Below are 19,477 nucleotides of genomic sequence, written 5' to 3' on the forward strand. Positions count from 1 at the left end.
TCTGGTGTTTTGGCAGCTTGTGTTCTCCTTCAGGCTGAAACTGATTTATGAAAGTGAGACTCCTTAGAAGGGAACTTCTTTTTATTATATTGATCTTAAGCTTGATCAACTCCTGAGTATTCCAGGGCTTTGATGTCTGTTCAGAGATACTGTTCTAAGTGAAAGAGATGCAGGAGGAAACCAGTGTTAAATTGGTTACATTTCACAGGAGCTTTACAGCTTTGTTGTACAAGAAAAACGTAATCTTGCACTATCTCTCTGACTAGAGCTCTGATTTGAAGGTGATACTGCTCTAGTTCCACCTGGTTAATCAGGGCATGTTCTGCAAACTCTCCAGCCCTCACAATGTGTGCTGTCTGCTCACTGCTGCCATGCTGTTGCTGGTCCAGTACTGATACCTTGAGAAAGATGAGGTTTTTTTTCTTTCTTTTTAAATCTCTGTGCTTTTCTTTCATCTTACTGGTAGACTTCTCCCTGTTCCTTTTCTAATGGAGGTTGGTTGTAGCAACCCACTTTTAAAAAGGGCTCCTCTCAGAGTTATTTTTAACACTTCTGAACCCTGGTGTTTGAAGTGAAAAGTTAAACATTTTTGGCCATTACAAGTTCAGAGTAGAGCTCTTCACTCCCCACAAGCTGGGGTTGCTGCATCTGGTGAGTGTTGAAGTTTTCCAGGTGGGATTGTTTGTACATTATATGGTGAAATACTAGTTTTTCAAAATGGAAATTTGCCTTGATGTCTGCTGTGGTTGTAGAAATATTTTCTTTGCACTCTAGAAGGAGACTGACACCTCAGAGAGTTCTTGTGTTTGGCTTGTGAGGCATGAGCTGATTTTATTTCCCCTTGCAGAGTCTGAGCAGCAGTGAAGGTGTTTGGCAGGGCCCCTGTGCACTGACAGCCTTTCCACTCCTCTGCCCAGCAGCTGCTGCCAGCACTCAGCACAAGGGATGCAGTTAGGACTGGTGCAAGACTGAAAAAAAAGCAAGTTAATGGCACTAAATTCCACCAGGAAGCAATTTGGAAAGAGCAGGAACTTCTGAGAATAAACAGGGCTGATGTGTTGGGGAGGGAGGAAGGATGAGAAGGTGTCTGGGAAAATAAAAGCCCTCTTGTACCCCAGGTTAGCACACAGGCAGCTGGAGAATGAAGCAGAAACCTGCAGAAATGCTCAGAGGTGGAGAAAAACATGATTCATGCAGGCTATGAGAAGTGACAGGTTATGACCATGGTGTGTTTTTAGTTTTTGAGAAGGTTCCCCCATCACTACCTGCCTGTGTAAAAGTCAAGCTCCCATGTTTTCACACACCTTAATGCTCTGTAAGATTTCAAAGAGGTGCGATAAGACCCTGGACATAGTCCAGAAGGGGATGTAGCCAGAGCTGTGTAAAAACATCCCTGATAGCAGAAACTCTCCTGTCATGTAAGGAACTGCTGAGGAGAAGCCCTCAGTAGCTGTGCTGACAGCACTGGAGGCATCTCAAAGTGAATCTATAAAGAGAATTTTTAATTAACTCAGAACATACAAGGAAACAGAAGAAAGAATTTTCAAAGCAGTCTTTCCCTCAAGAGGGGCAGAGATGGAGGAGACTAAATTTTGACATAACTCAGTGGCATTTTGCATGGAACTGCAGCACAGCATAGTGAGCTAAGGAGAAAAAGCAACTCCTTACCTTGAAGAGTGACTAATTCCTTAATATTACATATTTTTTAGTAATATATGTTTTCAGGCTAATGCTGATTTTGTGTTGCAACTGCACAACATCTCTTACCACCACTGCATTCCTTTGTTCTTCCATATCCATTCTGTCTTCTCTTTAAAGAGTGGCCTAGAGCAATCATGCAGCCAACAACTGCTGTGGTTTAATTTTCTTTTTTTCTTAGTTAATTAATATGGTCTTCAAAGGAGCAGCTAGAGTGAAAGCTGTAAGTGGAAATAAACAGTTTTGGGAAAGGACTGTTTGCAAATCTGTTGGGCTATGTTTGGTTAGAGAAGTGTTTAAAATCTAGGAATCTTGGGTTAAGTGTTTCCACGTTTCTGTAAAGTTCTCCCTTGATTTGAGGTGGAAGTTCATGTAATGGAAGTGTCCAAGGCCAGGTTGGACAGGGCTTGGAGCACCCTGGTGTAGTGGAAGGTGTCCCTGCTCACAGCAGGGGGTGGAATGAGATAAGCTTTAAGGTCCTTTCTAACCTAAACCATCTGTGATTCTATGATAATTGACAGTATTTTTAGTACTCTTGCAATATAAAGAATATTTTATAGTAAAGTCAGTATTTGAGAATGTGATACTGAATAAAGAGATGTCCTGTTGCTAATGAGCTGCTCCATTTGCACACAGCAAGGGGAAGTGGCTGTGAGGTTTGGGCTGATGGCCAGTAGGAAATAGAGGTCTGTGTTTCAGTATTTACTGATGGCTGTGTGTCCTTTCAGCGCTACCCCACCGACAAGGCGTACTTCATAGCAAAGGAGATCCTTGCCACAGAACGCACCTATTTAAAGGACCTGGAGGTTATTACAGTAGTAAGTGGGTTTGACTTTATTTATTTTCCCTTTTTTAACAGATTTGTGATTGTTAGGTTGGAAAAACTTGGAATTTCTTCTTGTGATGTAGCATAATCCAGGAGCCAAGTAGCTGTCCCCTTCCTTGTTCTGTAGCTCCTTCTGTGGGAGAGCAGATACCTCCTCTGGACTTCCATCGTTTGCTCCAGCAGCTACATCCTATGCCATCCTGATGACTTTTGGTCTAAAAACTGTGAACAAGGAAAGCCTAAAAACGTTTTGCATTCAGTTTCAGTGATATTTGCCACCTCTGCTTATAACCTGGCTGTCTTCTCTGTGCTTTTCCTTGGGAAGCTTTTATCCTTGTGCCTTTGGATCTGTGAGCAGATGACAGCTGCAAAGGCCATTGAACCTGTGGGGGTTTGAAGAGATTTTTCTTTTTTGTTGCTTCTGTTTCTGCCTCCTCCTTTCACCCAGAATAGACAAGTGACTCCAGGTTTGGAGGGCAGCATGAATTTCCAGTTCATGTAGTTCTAAAAGAGCTTTTTTGTTCATGAGTCCATGTTTGAGCACTGTGACTGTTGCCTTTCTATAAGCTGTTGTTTTAATTTCATCAAAGAAAAGCTTGAGTCCCTTAACACTGCATGGCCTCAGTGGAGGTGTTCTCTGCAAGCTCATTGAGCACCATCTCACTCCAATTCCTCCTACAGGCTTCCCAGAACTTCTCCTAACAGAAGGGGGAATACCTCAGAAAAATCTCAGAGGATTTTTGTAATATCCCTGTCCCTGCCAGAAAGCGGGGAAGCGATAAAGTGTGGAGTGTGACCTGCAACGAGATGTCTTCAGCTGAGGGACTTGCACAGGGCTCCAGGCCTATGACAGCAGTTTTATCTGTGTGGAAGTGGAAGCAGCTGGGGCAGCCACTGGGTAATTGATTGTCACTCAGCTGTCCCCAACCATCCTATCATTGCATTCAGAAACAAGCTTGTGCCTAGAGTCAGCCATGAGCCTCATCTTCCTCATATCTTATAGATGCTAAATGCCAGCAGGGAGCACAGTGCCTGTGGAAAAGCAGGCTGCATAACTTTCTCAGACTCGCCTGGGAAATCATAAGGAGGAATCAAAACAATCCTCAGAGATAAAAAACAGCCTTGCAAGTGTTGTTTGTCACTTTCTTGTTTTCTTGCAAGAGAAGGTGGAGGGGTGGTGTACCCCACTGACCAATGATGGTGATGTGTTAGTTCACTGACAAATAAGAGTTTTACCTTTCTGGACTTTCGTGTATCAGTCTATAAAAGAAGATCTGAGGTAATAAACCTTAGGAGCTCTCCTGTTCAACTCACAAGAGAATCTGTGTCCTAGTGCCTCACCATTCCCAGTATAGTGCAACAATATCTGGCAAAGAAAAAAATCCCATCTTTTCATTTTTCACAAATTATGTCTTCCCTAAATATTTCTTCTTCCTTCCTGCTGTTTCCCCATGAATACTTTCTCATTCCCCATCGCTGCAGGAGCAGGAATTTTCTTACTAACATTGTATTTCTGAAACAGAGAAATTGATGAGAATTTCTGGTTTTCTGGCAGTGGTTCCGCAGTGCTGTGATCAAGGAGAATGCCATGCCAGAGGGCCTGATGACACTGCTCTTCTCCAATATAGACCCCATCTATGAGTTCCATCGAGGCTTTCTGAAGGAGATTGAACAAAGGCTCTCACTCTGGTAAGCAAGCAGCTGGACCTTTTTCTACATCCTCACATCAAAACCAGACTACAATTGGTATTTCTGCATTATTAGAAGCAAGGAGAAATCTTTTATGATATTAATGTTATTAAAAAAGTACTAAAAAGTATTAAAGCCCATTTTCCAATATAATAATGTCCTGTAGTTGTATGACTTGTGCACCAGACCGAGGGTTTTGTAATCACAGAATCATTTAGGTTGGAAAACACCTTGAAGATCATCAATTGTTGATATAATCTGACAGTGCCTTAGAAAAAGGAAGCCTTAGAAAAAGGAAGGAGCACAAGATCAAAAAATGATGTGTGTGTTTTTTCCACACCTTCCAGTTAATGAATGTCCAGATGAAAATCTAGGAAACATTTTTGTGATTAAGGTGGTAGTATGGTTCTTGCAATGCAGTTTATTTCACAGGTGATGTTTTTAGTCTTTTCAACTTTGTATTATTTTCTCCTGAGGTGACATGTTATATATTACAGTATAACTGCCTTTCAAAAGGAGGTGGTCAACAAAAGTATGAATAAAAATAAATTCACAGAATCAGGTGGGGTCGTGTTGTGACATTTATGTGGAGGTCTGAAACATAAAACTCTCAAACAGACCTTCACACAAGTTCCTTTCTAGTCCTTTCTCAGTTTTTTAAGCGTGTCTTTGTGTTTGCTGTTTTGTAGAGGATCCATATTTAATGTACCAAATTTTCAATTTGAACAGTGAAATAGGAGTGCCAAATGGCTAAAGATTATGTCCTGAATTACAAGGGAAGATGGAGGGAGAAAACAGAAATTTCTTGATCCCACATATATGTTGCCTTCTCCTTTCCTCCCTGTGTTCCAGGGAAGGCAGAACCAATGCTCACGTGAAAGGGGAGTACCAACGCATCGGAGATGTCATGCTCAGGAACATGCGCACTCTGAAGGTAGATACAGGATTCAAAACATGGAATTTGGGGATTATTGAGGTGATTTGATTTGTAAAGGATCAGTGCTCAGGGTTAATATTTCCATTAATCACAGAATCCCAGGAGGATTTGGGTAGGAAGGGACCTTAAAGCCCTTCTCGTTCCACCCCCACCATGGGCAGGGACACCTTCCACTATCTCAGGTTGCTCCAAGCTCTGTCCAGCCTGGTCTTGGACACTTCCAGGGATCCAGGGGCAGCCACAGCTTCTCTGGGCACCCTGTGCCAGGGCCTCACCACCTGTTACAGTCTGGTTCATAAAATTATTAGAAATTACTAGAAATGCCTCTGCTTCCATTAAGGTGCAAATGAGACTATATGCCAAAGTTAATAGTATGGGCTTTGTTTAATAGTAAATATCAGAGAGAGAGAGAGAAGGAAGAGGAAGAAATAGAAAAGAGGTGGGGGGACAGAAAGAGAGGAACAAAGATAGATTAAAGAAAATATCACCACTCCATGCATCCTACCAGCGTCCTGATGATCCTGTCCAGCTGCTCTTCTTGGTGGTGAGAAAAAAAAACCAGAATCCAATGGATTAATTCCACCTGGCTCAGGCCAGGTGGAATGCCCAGGAATCTCTCCTAGAGGGGGTGGCGAGTTTTACACAGTCTGTTGCAGCAGACTGAATCACTTTGCATCATGTGCAGTCCTGTGGTGCAAAGCCACAGGAATAAGTCTGGGGAGCACTTTGCAGGGGTCTTGGATGGATTATGCCACCCCCTCCCACATGCATGTCCCATGGATGTGGCCTTCCCAGGGTTGGGGGGGTTTTGCAGCTGATGCAGTTTGTGTAAGGGAGGATGGGTGTTCACTATCTCTGACTGGAGGTTTTGCTGCACACCCAAAACTCTCCTCCTCTCCCCTTTGTTTTTGGGGTTCTGTGCAAACCTGGGCTCTTTGCCTATGGCCTCCCCCACCCAAACCCATCCAGCAATGATTTTCTGTTGGGTTTGGCTTTCTTGGGCCTGCATTCTTTTCTCTCTCCCTTGTTTACTTCTCCCTAGACCTAAATGATTATTGAATAATAGCATTCCCTTTATCTTATCAAGGCATCTCAACTCACAGTCCAAAGTTCCAGTCAGGCATCTTCAGGAAGGGCTGGACTTCTGAGGCTGTAGCTTCTTTATACAGTTTTGCCATAAGAGGCAAAAGTTTCCTAACAATATTTAAGCCATGAACTATCAGATTCTAGTGTCTGACATCTTCCTCACAGGGAAGAATTTCATTCCAATATCTCATCTAAACATATCCTTTTTCAGTCAGTCTTGAAGTAACTTGCAAACAGTTATTGCTGAGAAGCAATTTAAAAGGAAAACAGTAAAATAATTGCAGGAAGGTTTTGTATCACTGTTGCTTATTTAGTTACCTGCATTTACCTTGAGAAAAGGTGCTTGTTGGTTATTCAGCAGAAAACAAAATTTATTTACCTCCCTTATTGAGACCTTGATTCACAAGGTTATTTAATTTAAAAATATGCATATTTTTTAAAGGCAGAATAATTTCTTCTGAAATGAAGTCAACTTTATTTGGAGCAGAGTGCCTGTGTGGGACAGTTACATTAGTGCTGCAGGAGTGGAATAATTATTTAATTAAAACCAGTGGCTTGAATGGGAGTGCAGGAGTGGGGGACTGCTCTTTCCACCACCAGCATTAGTATTCCCAGCAGGCACAATGGCACACAGACACCTACTTTGACCTTGGCTGGGAGCTGCCTGCCACTTCCTTTAATTATGAAAGACTGTTTTCCTGTGATCTAAGTAACTTTTTGTCCAATTCCACAGGAGTTCACCAGTTACCTGCAGAAGCACGACGAGGTCCTGACGGAACTGGAGAAAGCAACCAAACGCCTCAAGAAGCTGGAGATGGTTTATAAGGAGTTTGAGCTGCAGAAGGTTTGCTACCTGCCCCTCAACACCTTCCTGCTCAAACCCATCCAGAGACTGATGCACTATAAGCTGATCCTGGGGAGGCTGTGCAAGCACTACACAGCAGAGCACCATGACTTCGCCGACTGCCGGAGTGAGTGAGCACCCAGCCACACCCCTTTCCATGGGCATCCAAAACTCTGAGCCCTGGGAAGACAAGAATTATGGAATCAGAGAAGACCAGAATGGTTTGGGTTGAAAGGGACCTTAAAACTCATCTCATTCCCCTTCCACCGTGGACAGGGATACTTTTACTAGACCAGGATACTCAGAGCCTCGTCCAACCTGGCCTTTGAATACTTAGGTTCACTTATGTTCAATTATGTCCATAAATTCAATGTAAGTGCTTCTTTTTCCTGGCATTCCAGGAAGTGGTTTTCTCATGATGGATCCCAGTGCTTCAACCAAAGCTGGAAAATTGGTCCTTTTCTTGTCTCCTAGCAGGGGGAAATAAAAGAGTAGGTTTTTTACAAACTTATTGTCATTTAGATGTAAAAATGTGACCAAAAAAAATGCTTGATTTGTAGCAACAGAAGTGTGTGTAGTAAATTCCATTCATGACAAAATAATCTTTGGCAGAAATAGTTTGATTTTTTTAATTTACTTTCAGCTACATGGTAACACTTTTTGTTTAAGCAAAATCTGAGACTGACATTTCCAGAAGCATAGGAAATGCTATGAAGTTGCTTGCTTTATTTACCCAACTCTAAAATACACTTAAAGAAGTTGGCAGTTGGACTGGGTGATTGTTGTAGTTCCCTTCCATATGAACCATTCTTTTCTAAAATTTGCTATAAATTTGAGATCTAAATTTCAGATTCAGTTTTCCAGGGGTGAAATGGGTGGCCTGGGTTGCTGTGCTCTGCTCCCATTGCTGCTGTTCTCCTCACAGATGCGCTGAAGGAAGTCACAGAAATGACCTCACAGCTACAGCACAGCCTCATCCGCCTGGAAAATTTCCAGAAGCTTACAGAGCTGCAGCATGACCTGATTGGGATAGACAATCTCACAGCACCTGGCAGGGTAAGTGCCTCTGCTTAGTGTTTAGAGACTGTATTGGTTTTATTTCCATTGAAGCGTGGATTTGCCATCGCTGCCCTCCCAGTCTATGGGACAGCTGTAAAGGCTTCATGAAACTGTCTCTTAGTGAATGCCATGGATGATGGGATCATCACCTTGGTGATATTCTGAGGAATATATCAGAAATGCTTCTGCTTAAACTCTGGCTGCAGTTTTGTGTTTCCAGTACAGATTCTGGGTATGCTGGGGTATGGTGCTCTGTGTGTGAGTGGGAACTGGTGTGTCCTACTGGAAATCCACTCCCAGCTCTGCTTGTGTCTGCCTGGTGCAAACTCAGAGAATGGAGGGATGGCAAGAGCCACAGCACTGGGCTAAACTGGTGTGGGTGCCTCTGCATTACAGGAGTTTGTGCAGTTCCTGCCTGGTTTTTTGTTTCTTTGTTTTTGATAGATGTACTGGGCATAAATACAGGAGCATCACATGTGCTTTGGGGATGCTATGGCAGTCACTACAGTGGGATGTAAGTGTGATAGGTGAACTGCTGGTGTCCAACAGGAATTCTACTCCTTTCCCTTCTCTTCCTTCACTGATTTAAATGCTGGCTGCTGCAAGGAGCTGATCCATGTCACAAGAAAGACAGGAAAGTGTCATTGGGCCTCTGAGAAATCTGTTAGTGATCATTGCTGGGCACCAATCAACATCTGTGTACTCTGGGATGAAAATAAAATTCCCTTAAGTCAGGAAAGATCAAACATTATCTAACTTTTTCTTTTCCACTGCAGGAGTTTATCCGGGAAGGTTGCTTGTACAAGCTCACTAAGAAGGGCTTACAGCAGCGGATGTTCTTTCTGGTGGGTGCTGCTTCTGATTTTTATAAACCCAAAGTCTTCAAGAGAGAGTTGTTGAGGAAGTGTGTTTTCATGTTCTTGTGCTGAAAATCAGCAGCTGAAACTGAAAACTCACTCTGAGCAATGCTTTTAGAGAGTGTGGCTATGGCACTACTCTCTTGGTTCCATAATAGCACAGAGTTGTAACAGAATTTAAAAAATTAATTTCCTCTCTTATAAGTAAACAAAAGAGAGGTTTGAAGGCTAGTTGGCCAAACTGACTGAGAAATCACATTTTTCATGTATCTACAGTGGCCTTTAAACGACAGATTTTTAAGGAGATATCAAAAAATCCTTGGCCCTGCCTGCTGCTTTCAGAACGCTGATTGTTCTCTTCCTGCCTTTCCAGTTCTCAGATATGTTACTGTACACAAGCAAAGGGGTCACAGGGACAAATCAGTTCAAAATCCACGGACACCTCTCTCTGCATGGCATGTTGGTAAGTGGCTCCATGTTGCATCACAGGGTTAAGGAAATGGCTTTGCCTAAGACAGGTTGAGGAAATCCTTCAGGGCACAAGGACCAAGGCCACAAATTGCTCCAAGGTCTGTCTCAGCAATTGGATCTTGAGTGTGTCAAACAGAGCTTTCTTTATCTGCAGGTGAGGAGTCTGTTCCTTCCACATTAGCAAAACAGCTGGAGCACACCCTGTTTCCCATTCATTTTCACACTGCTGTGAGAGGCTGATCTGGAAACAGGGATTTATTTACCCTGGTGTTTTGTCCCCCTGCACACACCTCGGCATGTAATCAATCCTTCTGCCTCCCCACACCTTTTCTAACAGGATTGTTCTTTCTGTCTTTGGTTTGCAGCTGATAGTGCTCGACCCTCCGGTAAGTAATGAGCCAAATCTGCTCCTGCCCCTTCCTTTCCTTGCCCTGTTGTGCCCCTGCAGTAGAAACACACCATAGATTTTCATATAGATCCAAAATAGACTTGAAAGTAAGTGGTATTCATCAAAGAGTTGCTGTTCTGCACTTCCTGCTACCAGGTTGGAATCCTGTTTGCCTCCAGTCCCAGCCAGCACATGACAGTTTTAGTATTTATTGGTGACTGAGCACTGATAAGAAATAATCTTTTCTTTTCCTGCAGGTGGAGGAGAGTGAGAATGAATGGTCTGTCCCACACTGCTTCACAATCTATTCTGCACAGAAAACCATAGTGGTGGCAGCCAGGTAATCCTAGTTTTCCTGTGGCTTTGATGGATTCCTTCTCCAGAAAGTTACTGCTCAAGTGGTGCAGAGCCAGAGGGGTATTTCATGCATCCTCTGGACCTCAAAATAAGCCCAGGACTCTTAACTCCTTTTTCAGTGTTGAATTTTGGGAAAGAATAGTTTATCTTGGGCTGATCCCCAGCGTGGGCAGCAGGAAAGGGATTGGGATTCTGCCCCTGTGCCCCTGTGCTCAGGTGAGACCCCACCTGCAGAGCTGCCCCAGCCCTGGGGCCCAGCACAGGGAGGACGTGGAGCTGCTGGAGAGAGTCCAGAGGGGGCACCAGGATGAGCAGAGGGATGGAGCAGCTCTGCTGGGAGGAAAGGCTGGGAGAGTTGGGATTGTTCAGCCTGGAGAGAAGCTCTGGGGTGAGCTCAGTGTGGCCTTGCAGTGCCTGAAGGGGCCAACAAGGAAGATGGAAAAAGACTTTGGACAGGGGCCTGTAGGGATAAGACAAGGGGGAATGGCTCCTCACTGCAAGAGGGCAGGGATAGATGGGATACTGGGAAGGAATTTTTCCCTGTGAGGGTGCTGAGGCCCTGGCACAGGGTGCCCAGAGGAGTAATGATGTGGTTGCCCCATCCCTGGAAATGTCCAAGGCCAGCTTGGACAGGGCCTGGAGCAAGCTGGGATAGTGGAAGGTGTCCCTGCCCTCATGGGGTAGGATGAGATGAGCTTTAAGTTCTCTTCCCACCCAAACCATCCTGTGATTCTGTTTCTTTCTGACCCAAAACACAAACAGCAGCAATAAGGTTGCCATTGGTTTTGTTTATTTGGGAGTTGCCAGTGTCGTCCTTCAAACCACTTCAGGAGACAAAATCTAAACAGAAATATTTTAGAGACTCAAAAGAATTAAAGTTCAGAACATTCAAATTGCTGTGAGGAGGGAAGAGTTCCTGCAGAATCTCATGGAAGAAGCTGGGGAGAGATAAAATTAAAGGCTGACTTGGAAATAAAAACAATCTCTTTTCAGCCTAAATCACCCCTGTACAGTGAGTTTGGTGCCTTTTTGTAATTAGGATGTCTCCTACACCTGGTGTCAGGATCAGCTTTAGGAGTTTTTGTCTTTCTGCAAGTCTGCTGTGAAAAGGCAGCAGGAATCAGGAATGCAAACAATGCAGGGTGGGAGCACTAAATCTCAACCTTAAATCACAGGGGATTTTACTGCTTGATGACCTGTTCTTGAAAAATAACCACTACAGTGTATTTATAAATCAGATGTGTAATGGCACAGGAGTCAATACATTTGGTATGTAGATATATTTTTTTAAATTCCAACCTAGCACCTGAGAATGCAACTTTTTTTTAAGATCAACCACTTCTCAGCAGCTATGAGTCATAAAGTGCTTGAAAGACTATTAGATTTGGAAAAATAAATAGAATTTTTACCTTGTCATGACTTTAAATAGCTCCAAGGTTACCTGCCAAAAATAAAAATTGCTGCTAGGCTTTAGACCACGTGTGGAATTTTCAGTCTAAATTAAAAACTTTCAGAAAAAAGAGATGGTTACCAAAACAAAGAAATGTTTTGGTGTGTCTAAAGGCAAACCTTCCACTGTTGCATCCCCATGGATACAGATACACCTTGAAGGGCTGTGAAGGTCTCACCTTGTAGTGGATCCTGGGAGGGGGGAAGGAATCTTCCTATTCCTGCACTCTGGGTTTTATTTGCTTGTGATGTCAGGTACATCCCAGATGCCCTTTAAAATATGGGCTCTGCTTCAGGTTGCCATTTATCCTTCAAAGAAATCATGGCTCATATCCTCCATCTCCAGAATTCCTCTTCTGAGCCCTGCCAGCTGTCTGTTCATTATATTTTCTGTAAAGTCCAGGTGTTTAGTTAGTTTAGTCTTGTTTCAAGGCTTGTATGTAGAGGTGGAGGCTGTATGAGGTCAGTTTCCTCTCTGGAAAGCTCCTGCTTTGGAGGAATTCTAAATCTGGTTTTATTTATCTAATGGAAGGATTCTGTCCCTTGTTTTGGGCAGTGACCTGTGCCTTCAGCACATGGGCACAGCTCTGGGCTGGCAGATCCCCATTCTCACTGCTTCCCTTGCAGTACCCGCCTGGAGATGGGCAAGTGGATGGAAGACCTAAATGTGGCAATTGAAATGGCCAAGAAATCTACTGAGAAATCTGAGATGCTTCTGGAAAACTCCATGTGCAACCGCTCCAACAGTAAGTGGTGTTCCCTGCCTCCTTGAAAAGCAGAAGTTGTCCTGTCCTTTCTGCTTTTCCTTTAGTGAGTTTGATGGCATAAATGACATATTTTTATAATTCATATGATAATGGAGAATTAATTGGGCTTTGGTTTTAATCAAAAGAGATATGCTTGTCTTCCTAGACTGATGTTCAAGGTAGCTTTAAATGCAGCAGAGATTCTCCCATTGCAGAGTTGTTAATTTTATAATATAAGGTGCTTAGTCCTTTTTACATAGTGCTATGTAAAAAATCTTTACATAGATTTTTCTCAATTTAACCATGTGGTGAATTTTTTTGTAGCATCTCTGGAGGTCAGCTTTTACAACCCAGTATTCCTGTGCCTGTCTGGTGGTTTTATGGCTGTGCTGAAACATGGAGTATTTTTTCTTGGAGAGCTCAGTTCTGTTCGTTGACTCAGGATGAAGTGTGGTCATTTTTGTTTGTTTGACACAGCACTGTCTCAAACCACTCTGTACTTTTATTCTAGTGGAAGGTGCCCCTGCCCATGGCAAGGGGTTGGAACCAGATGATTTTTAAGGTCCCTTCCAACCCAAACCGTCCTTTGATCCTGAGAGTCAGCTGCCCCAGGCAGAAGTGGATCATGAAACCCAGACTGATGTGCTTAGAGTGGTTGTTGGAGCTGTGTAACCAGTTGAGCTTGACGTACTTAAAACTGCACCATGGCAAGAGAAAACTGCCTTTCTCAGGAATCCCAGCTTCTCTTGCATTTTTGTATTGCACAGTTTTCTTCAATCACTACCCAATTCTCCTCCCCCAGGATCCTCTGATGAGGTCTCTGTAGAACAGGAGTCCGAAGATGACATTCACTCCTCTCGTAGCTCCCTGGACAGGCAGAGCCACCACCGTGCCAACACAACCATGCACGTGTGCTGGTACCGCAACACCAGCGTCTCCATGACCGACCACAGTGTGGCCGTCGAGGTACCGAGGGTGCAGCTCTGGCCCCACTCTGTCCATCCTGCCTTGGCCTCCATCTCCCATTTGGCCTTGGCAGTGGTTCTGTGTCCAGGGAGAGCTTGGGCCATCCAACACCACTGCATGCTGTCCTCTCTGCACCTGTCTGTGTGTCCGTACTCACGCTCCGCTCCCCGTGCAGCAGGGCTTTGCTTCTGCAGTGGGATCAAAGCAGGGAAGGTTTAAAGGAAACCCAGGATATCCTGGGACTGAATCGCTCCTTTGGGTTTCACTTTGCTTGCTGGAGGACTGAGCATCCCCTGTGCTGGGCACTGCTGATGTGCCTCAAATGCTGGGGTCAGTTTTGGGCCCCTCACGACAAGAAGGACATTGAGGGGCTGGAGTGTGTCCAGAGAGTGACAGTGGAGCTGGGGCAGGGTCTGGAGCACCTGGGGGAGCTCAGCCTGGAGAAAAGGAGGCTCAGGGGGGAAACTTCTGGCTCTGCACAACTCCCTGAAAAGAGGGTGCAGCCAGGTGGGGGTCAGGCTCTGCTCCCAGGGAACAAGGGGCAGGACCAGAGGGAATGACCTTAAGCTGCACAGTGGAGGTTCAGGTTGGGAAGCAAAAAGAATTTCTTCACGGAAAAAGTGGTTAAGCATTGAAACAGGCTGCCCAGGGCAGTGGTGGGGTCACTGTCCCTGGAAATGTTCAAAGAATATGTGGATGTAGCACTTGACCAAATTGTTCAGTGGGATTTGGTCAAAGGCTGGACTTGATGATTTGGAGGTCTTTTCCAGCCTTAATGGTTCTATGATTATAAGTTCTCTAACCATGATATTTTCCTTTAGAGATTGGCTGTGCTGTACTGAGCTCTGGTTAGCTGCTGTACTGCACCCAGAATTAAGATGAAATTCAGTTGGAATTTTCTGTCTTCCCCTTGTGGACAGGACTGAACATCCAAGTGTCTTTTCATGGCAGCATCATTTTATGCTGAGCAGAGATGTTTATTATGTGCCCATGGAGGTGTTCAAGGCCAGGCTGGATGGGAATCTGAGCAACCTGGTTGAGTGGAAGGTGTCTCTGCCCGTGGCAGAGGTTGGGACCAGATGATCTCTAAGGTCCCTTTCAACCCAAACCTTTTTGGGGTTCTATGAGCCACTGGTACCTCTGGTCTTGCTGTGACTCACAGTGCAAGGAAGCATTGGTGGCACATTTGGGCACTGAATCCTGCAGATTTCGAGACTGATCAGCTCAGCACTCCTTACACTGCTTGCACCAGCTCTACAGTTTTACTTTAGGCAGTTTGGCAGGGTAGGACGCCTTCCTGGAGACTGGCATGCTTGGAAGAGTTCCAGAAGTAGGAAGGACCTAAATAACATGGAGATAAAAAGGAAGTCACTAACCTGACAAAAGCAATGGGGCAGGGGGCTGCAGCCTGTGTCTGTGCCTGCCTGTCCTGCTCTGCTCTTGAGGCACTTGCTTAACTGGAGTTAAAAGGTTGGGCACTGGAGCTCCTGTGTTTTTCTGATAGAGAGACCTTGTTGATCAGCTTGGTAAGGGAAGTGCTGTAGATGTGACCTGGGCTTGAGGTACAGATATGGGGCACTTGAGCTGGCTTCTGTTGCGATTTCTGTTGGAGGGGACAGTCCTTTCCCTGCTGACACCTTGGGAAAGACACCAGTTCACAGTTCTGTGCATGGATAACAAGCCCATCCTGCTACAGGTTCTGGGAATGAATGTGTGAGTTCTTGCACTCGCTCTCACTCTGATCTGTTCCATGTTCTAACACCATCATTTTTTTCACAATCCATTTTCCTTTGACAGCCATCTTTCTTGCATCACTCCTCTCACCCTAACATTCTGTTTTTCTCTTTCTCTCCCCCTTTCTCTGCTCAGTTTTCTGCTCTCTTGCTGTTTCTCCAGAGCTTCCTCCTCGCTATTTGCTGGGCCAGGCCCAACGGCCCAACACAATCACCCATGTTTGTTGGTACCGGAACCAGAGCCTTTCCCTGTCTGATTACTTGTGCATGATCCAGGTAAAGATGCCTCTCACATTTTGTGCTGGTGGGGTGGAGCCATGGGATTCCCAGGAAAATGTCCTGCTTCTAACTGTTCATGTGAAGATCCTCGTCCTCAGAGGCAGATGTGTACCATTGCCTTGTTAAGACAAGATTTCTTCCTATTTATGCCTCAAAAAATGGTTTTCTCTGTAAATCTGCCAGATACCTTTCTTTTTCTCAAATGTTGAATGTCATTTTCTCAAATTACAGAATTCCTGCACTGTCATGCCATAGGTTTCCCTATCCTACTGGCTGACTCCAAGGCAGTGGTGTTCCCCTCCCTGCAGCCCCCTTCCACGCCAGCTTTGCTTCATGTAGCTGCCACGTGTTGTTTATCTCCCAGCTCTGCAGTCCTCTGTTTCCTCTCCTGCTTTATTTCCCTTCTCACACAGTGTGTTCCACGTGGGTTTTCTGCATGTGAGAAAGGGTGGCTGAAAGGGATGGGCCCTGGTGGCTGCCACCATGGCTGGGAGGCCTTTGACAGCAGGGAGCAAGCACAGGAGCAGTGCTGGGCTGCTCACCTGCAGCAGGATGGCAACCTGCGATTTCATGGCAGTCCTCTTTTCCTTCTGTGCCAGAACCAGCTCTCTGGGTACTTGCTGAGGAAGTTCAAGAACAGCAATGGCTGGCAGAAACTGTGGGTCGTCTTCACCAACTTCTGCTTGTTCTTCTACAAGACACACCAGGTGGGCAGGTGTATGAGGGGATGATGGTCAGGGTGTTGGGGGGGACCTGGGGATCCTTGACTTTCAGCTCCAGGGGCAAATCTCTGCTGTTTGAAGGAGATCAGCAAGGGGAAGAGGAGGTAGTTCATAATGAAGCTGGTCTCTGAAAGGCTCTGGGCACTTCTTGTGCAACTTAATCAGAATTTCCAGTTCAGACAGTACTGACCTTCTGTGGGTAAGGGGGAAACTTCTCCTCATGCAGTGACTGAAGGATGTGAGTGACACAGCAGCATTTGTATCTTCTTTGCCCACTTCTCTGTGCTGGTGCATTCAGCAACTGCTTGATAATGAACCATGGTGCAGTGCAATCTTTTCATCTTATTAACCAAATAAACTGTGTTTATTAACCCAGTAATTGGGTTATTCTGCCTTCTTGCCTTGAGGGCACATTTCTTTTATGAGAGTTACTTTACCTTTTTTTGTCAGACCTGTGCTTCGAGTTCCATAGAAAGGGTGCAGAGAAGGAGGAGGGAGCCCAGGAGGCAGCGCTGGGCAAAGGAGCAGAAGCAAATAACTATAAAAGAAATGAAAGGAGTTGGGGGAAGGTTTAATTATAAGCTGTAGGTGGCCTTGCAGAAGAGTTCTCCTGTTGTCTCCTGAACAAGAGTGCACAGCCCTCACCTGTGCTACACGGGCTGCATGGCTGGGGTGCCTTGCACTCAGGGCTGTGCTCTTGGGTCTCTTGCAGGATGATTATCCCCTGGCCAGCCTCCCCCTGCTTGGCTACATAGTCAGCTGTCCTGTGGAGGCAGATGGGATTCAGAAGGATTATGTCTTCAAGCTGCAGTTCAAGTCCCACGTGTATTTCTTCAGGGCTGAGAGCAAATACACCTTTGAGAGGTAATTTTCTGTTTTCTGTGTCTTGGCTTATAACCTGCTCTAAACTCAGTGGTTGGTCATCCCACCCTCTCTTTCCTCCTAGTCTGAGCGATCTTCCAGCAAATTTTCAGGAATAACATTCCCTCCTTCTCCCCACCGATGATATTTGGAGTTCCCTTCTCTGACAGAACCCTCCTCTGTGTGTGGGAGAGCTGGGGATACACCTAGAGCTGTGAGCTGTGTGAGCCCCAGGAGTCTGGGGCTTCCTTGGAGCCAAGGAGGAATGAGGGAGGGGAAGGGCTGTGGCCCCACCAGCTCTTGGGAGTCAGATTTCCAGGTTCTATAAAGAGTTTTTTGGTTTTTATCTTCCATCTCTGGGAGCAGAAGTTACAACACAAGGCTGAGAGTAACAAGTGCAGGGTTCCCTTTCACTTGTTTGGTTTCTCTGTAATTACATTTTATTATTATCCTCTATAATTACAATTAATTGCTCTTAGGGGCTTCTGCAGAGGGTCCAAACTGTGTGTGAAATGCACCACGTACAAAACTCTGCTGCTATGTTGAGAACCCTGCACTTGGTCCTGCCATGCAGGGTTGTATTGGTTGTTTTGGAATGTGGTTTGACTGAGGTGTCACATGTTCCCCTTCCTTGGGAGAGTGTCACACACTTGTAAACAGCTGAGGTATCAGCTACCTGAGCCAGAAGTTGTGCTCTTTAATGCACTGGGCTCATGCAGGGATTTCAAGGGAAAAATATCCAATTCACAGTGGATTTATCTTGCTTTTTTCACTGTTGCTTTGCTTTCTTCCACAAGAGCAAGGCTGTTACCTATTTCCTAATTTATTGTTAAGAAAAGCAATAATTATTGTCAGCTTGTCATCCTTGATAACACTGAGGAGAGAACACAGTGAGCTCTCGTGAGAGTTCTCTGGAGCTCAGAGCACTGTAGACTTGTTACTTGGAAGGCAACCACATTCTGCAGGGTATTTACCACATCTCAAGCTTTGAAGAGTTCATTTTCCAGAAGACTTGTTAAAGAAAGAAAAATGACTGTTTTGGGAGGTTTGGGAAAGGGGTACAGCTCATAACAAAGGATAAGATTACCTGTGAGTGAGGGTTAAGCATTTCTCATGTCTTTTCTTGGCAGGTGGATGGAGGTGATCAAAAGAGCCACCAGCTCCCCGGCCAGGTCGAGCCTGCTGCTTCCCAAGGAGAAGGACACTCACACAGACTGACGTGAGGCAGAGCTGGATCTCTGCTGGCAACACCAACAAAAGAAGCAGGTGGGAACAGGAGTCTCTGGAGTTGACAAAGCAAAGGCCCAGGAGGCTCGTTTCCCCCAGTATGGAAAGTGGGAGTGAGGGGGCTGCAGACAGAGATCACATCCATTCCCAGTGGTGTGGAAGAGGGTCAAGTCTGTTCCAGCTGAACCTACTTAGAGAGACCCCAACAACAGCAGTGCTCCAGTGTGCACACATCGTGGAAGGGTTCCATTGTACCTGTACAGTGACACTTTCACCTGCCCTGAAGGCAGGTGCCATCCTCTTTTTACATTTTGACTGGATGATCAGCACACATGGGAGAAAACCAGCAGCTTCCAGTAGCGTAGCCGGCTGGGAGCAGCGGGTGCCAGGGCTTCCAGACACCCCCTGTCCTGGCTGCTCTGTGGGGCTGGTGGCAAAACCCATCCTGCTGCTGGAAGCATCAGCTGGCACAGGTGCCTCAGACACACATGAACACACCATGTGTTGGCTCTTTGTGAAAAGACACTGCAGCTCTCCCAGAACAGCTCTGCTCCTCGGGAGCTGCCAAGGCAGCAGTTTTCCAGGGAAGAAGGAAGACTGAGTCTCTGCTGAGCTGTCGAGGTGTTGGTGGATTGGTGCAGAGGGGTGCATGGTTTGTCCTCTGAACTCAATCACTATTCTCATATCACAGCTCCAGTTTCTTTATCCTGTAGTAGGAGTTAAGTAAGGCACAGGATGGCAAATACTCTCCACTCTGGTGTGGGTGTTGCTTTCAAGGCATTTAAACACTGTAGGAGAACAAGCCTCTGAAAGTCACTGTTGCTTGTGCTTTTGTCATGCAAAGACTTCTGAAAATCCCTCATCCTCTGTTTCAGTTCAGGGTGGGATCCAGCTTCTGTTTCTCATGAAGGTGTAAAAGTCACTGGATTCTAGATGGAGCATTAGTGTCTATGGACTCTATTAAATTTCTGTATTAAATCTGAAATGTTTGCAGCTTGTTCTCTTTTGTAAAGCTATCACTTTTGGGTGCCTCCACAAAAGGACTGACAGATGCTAAGTGCCACAAGATGCTGTTGGATGTGGCTTTGATGGGCTGTGGGACTGATTTATATTAGATAGAAAAGTGTTTGTGTACTAACAGAAGGAACAATGCAGTGAAGCAATGAAAGCAAAAGGAAAGTGTTGCATGCTGTGAGGATGGAGGAATGTGGAGATCCCATGGAACAATGGGAAGGACAGAGGCCAGCACGGGTGTTCAGTTATGGTCTCAAGCATATGCAGG

The 19,477-nt window shown here is 45.3% G+C and overlaps 1 protein-coding gene across 7 annotated transcripts in view; it reads left to right on the plus strand.

The window, feature by feature from the left end:
• FARP2 (FERM, ARH/RhoGEF and pleckstrin domain protein 2) overlaps positions 1-19,180 on the plus strand; it is a 79,220-nt gene extending 60,040 nt beyond the window's left edge. For 3 of the 7 annotated variants that reach the window (XM_088060811.1, XM_014258309.2, XM_014258310.2), the window contains exons 15-28: positions 2,427-2,516; positions 4,080-4,213; positions 5,066-5,147; positions 6,970-7,207; positions 8,006-8,136; positions 8,916-8,984; positions 9,370-9,459; positions 9,833-9,853; positions 10,113-10,195; positions 12,289-12,407; positions 13,210-13,373; positions 15,985-16,092; positions 16,820-16,971; positions 18,099-19,180. In XM_088060811.1, coding sequence (XP_087916937.1) covers positions 2,427-2,516; positions 4,080-4,213; positions 5,066-5,147; positions 6,970-7,207; positions 8,006-8,136; positions 8,916-8,984; positions 9,370-9,459; positions 9,833-9,853; positions 10,113-10,195; positions 12,289-12,407; positions 13,210-13,373; positions 15,985-16,092; positions 16,820-16,971; positions 18,099-18,186 — 1,569 coding nt within the window. In that variant the 3' untranslated portion in view covers positions 18,187-19,180. Of the gene's footprint in view, positions 1-2,426; positions 2,517-4,079; positions 4,214-5,065; positions 5,148-6,969; positions 7,208-8,005; positions 8,137-8,915; positions 8,985-9,369; positions 9,460-9,832; positions 9,854-10,112; positions 10,196-12,288; positions 12,408-13,209; positions 13,374-15,242; positions 15,383-15,984; positions 16,094-16,819; positions 16,972-18,098 lie in introns of those variants that run through there. The other 4 variants (XM_014258311.2, XM_014258312.2, XM_014258313.2 and 1 more) reach the window with 4 other exon arrangements.
• The last annotated feature ends 297 nt before the right edge of the window (positions 19,181-19,477 follow it).

This window comes from Pseudopodoces humilis, chromosome 11 (assembly GCF_049639895.1).
Source record: "Pseudopodoces humilis isolate 2021_Gansu_Grassland_sample_001 chromosome 11, ASM4963989v1, whole genome shotgun sequence".
NCBI lineage: Eukaryota > Metazoa > Chordata > Aves > Passeriformes > Paridae > Pseudopodoces > Pseudopodoces humilis.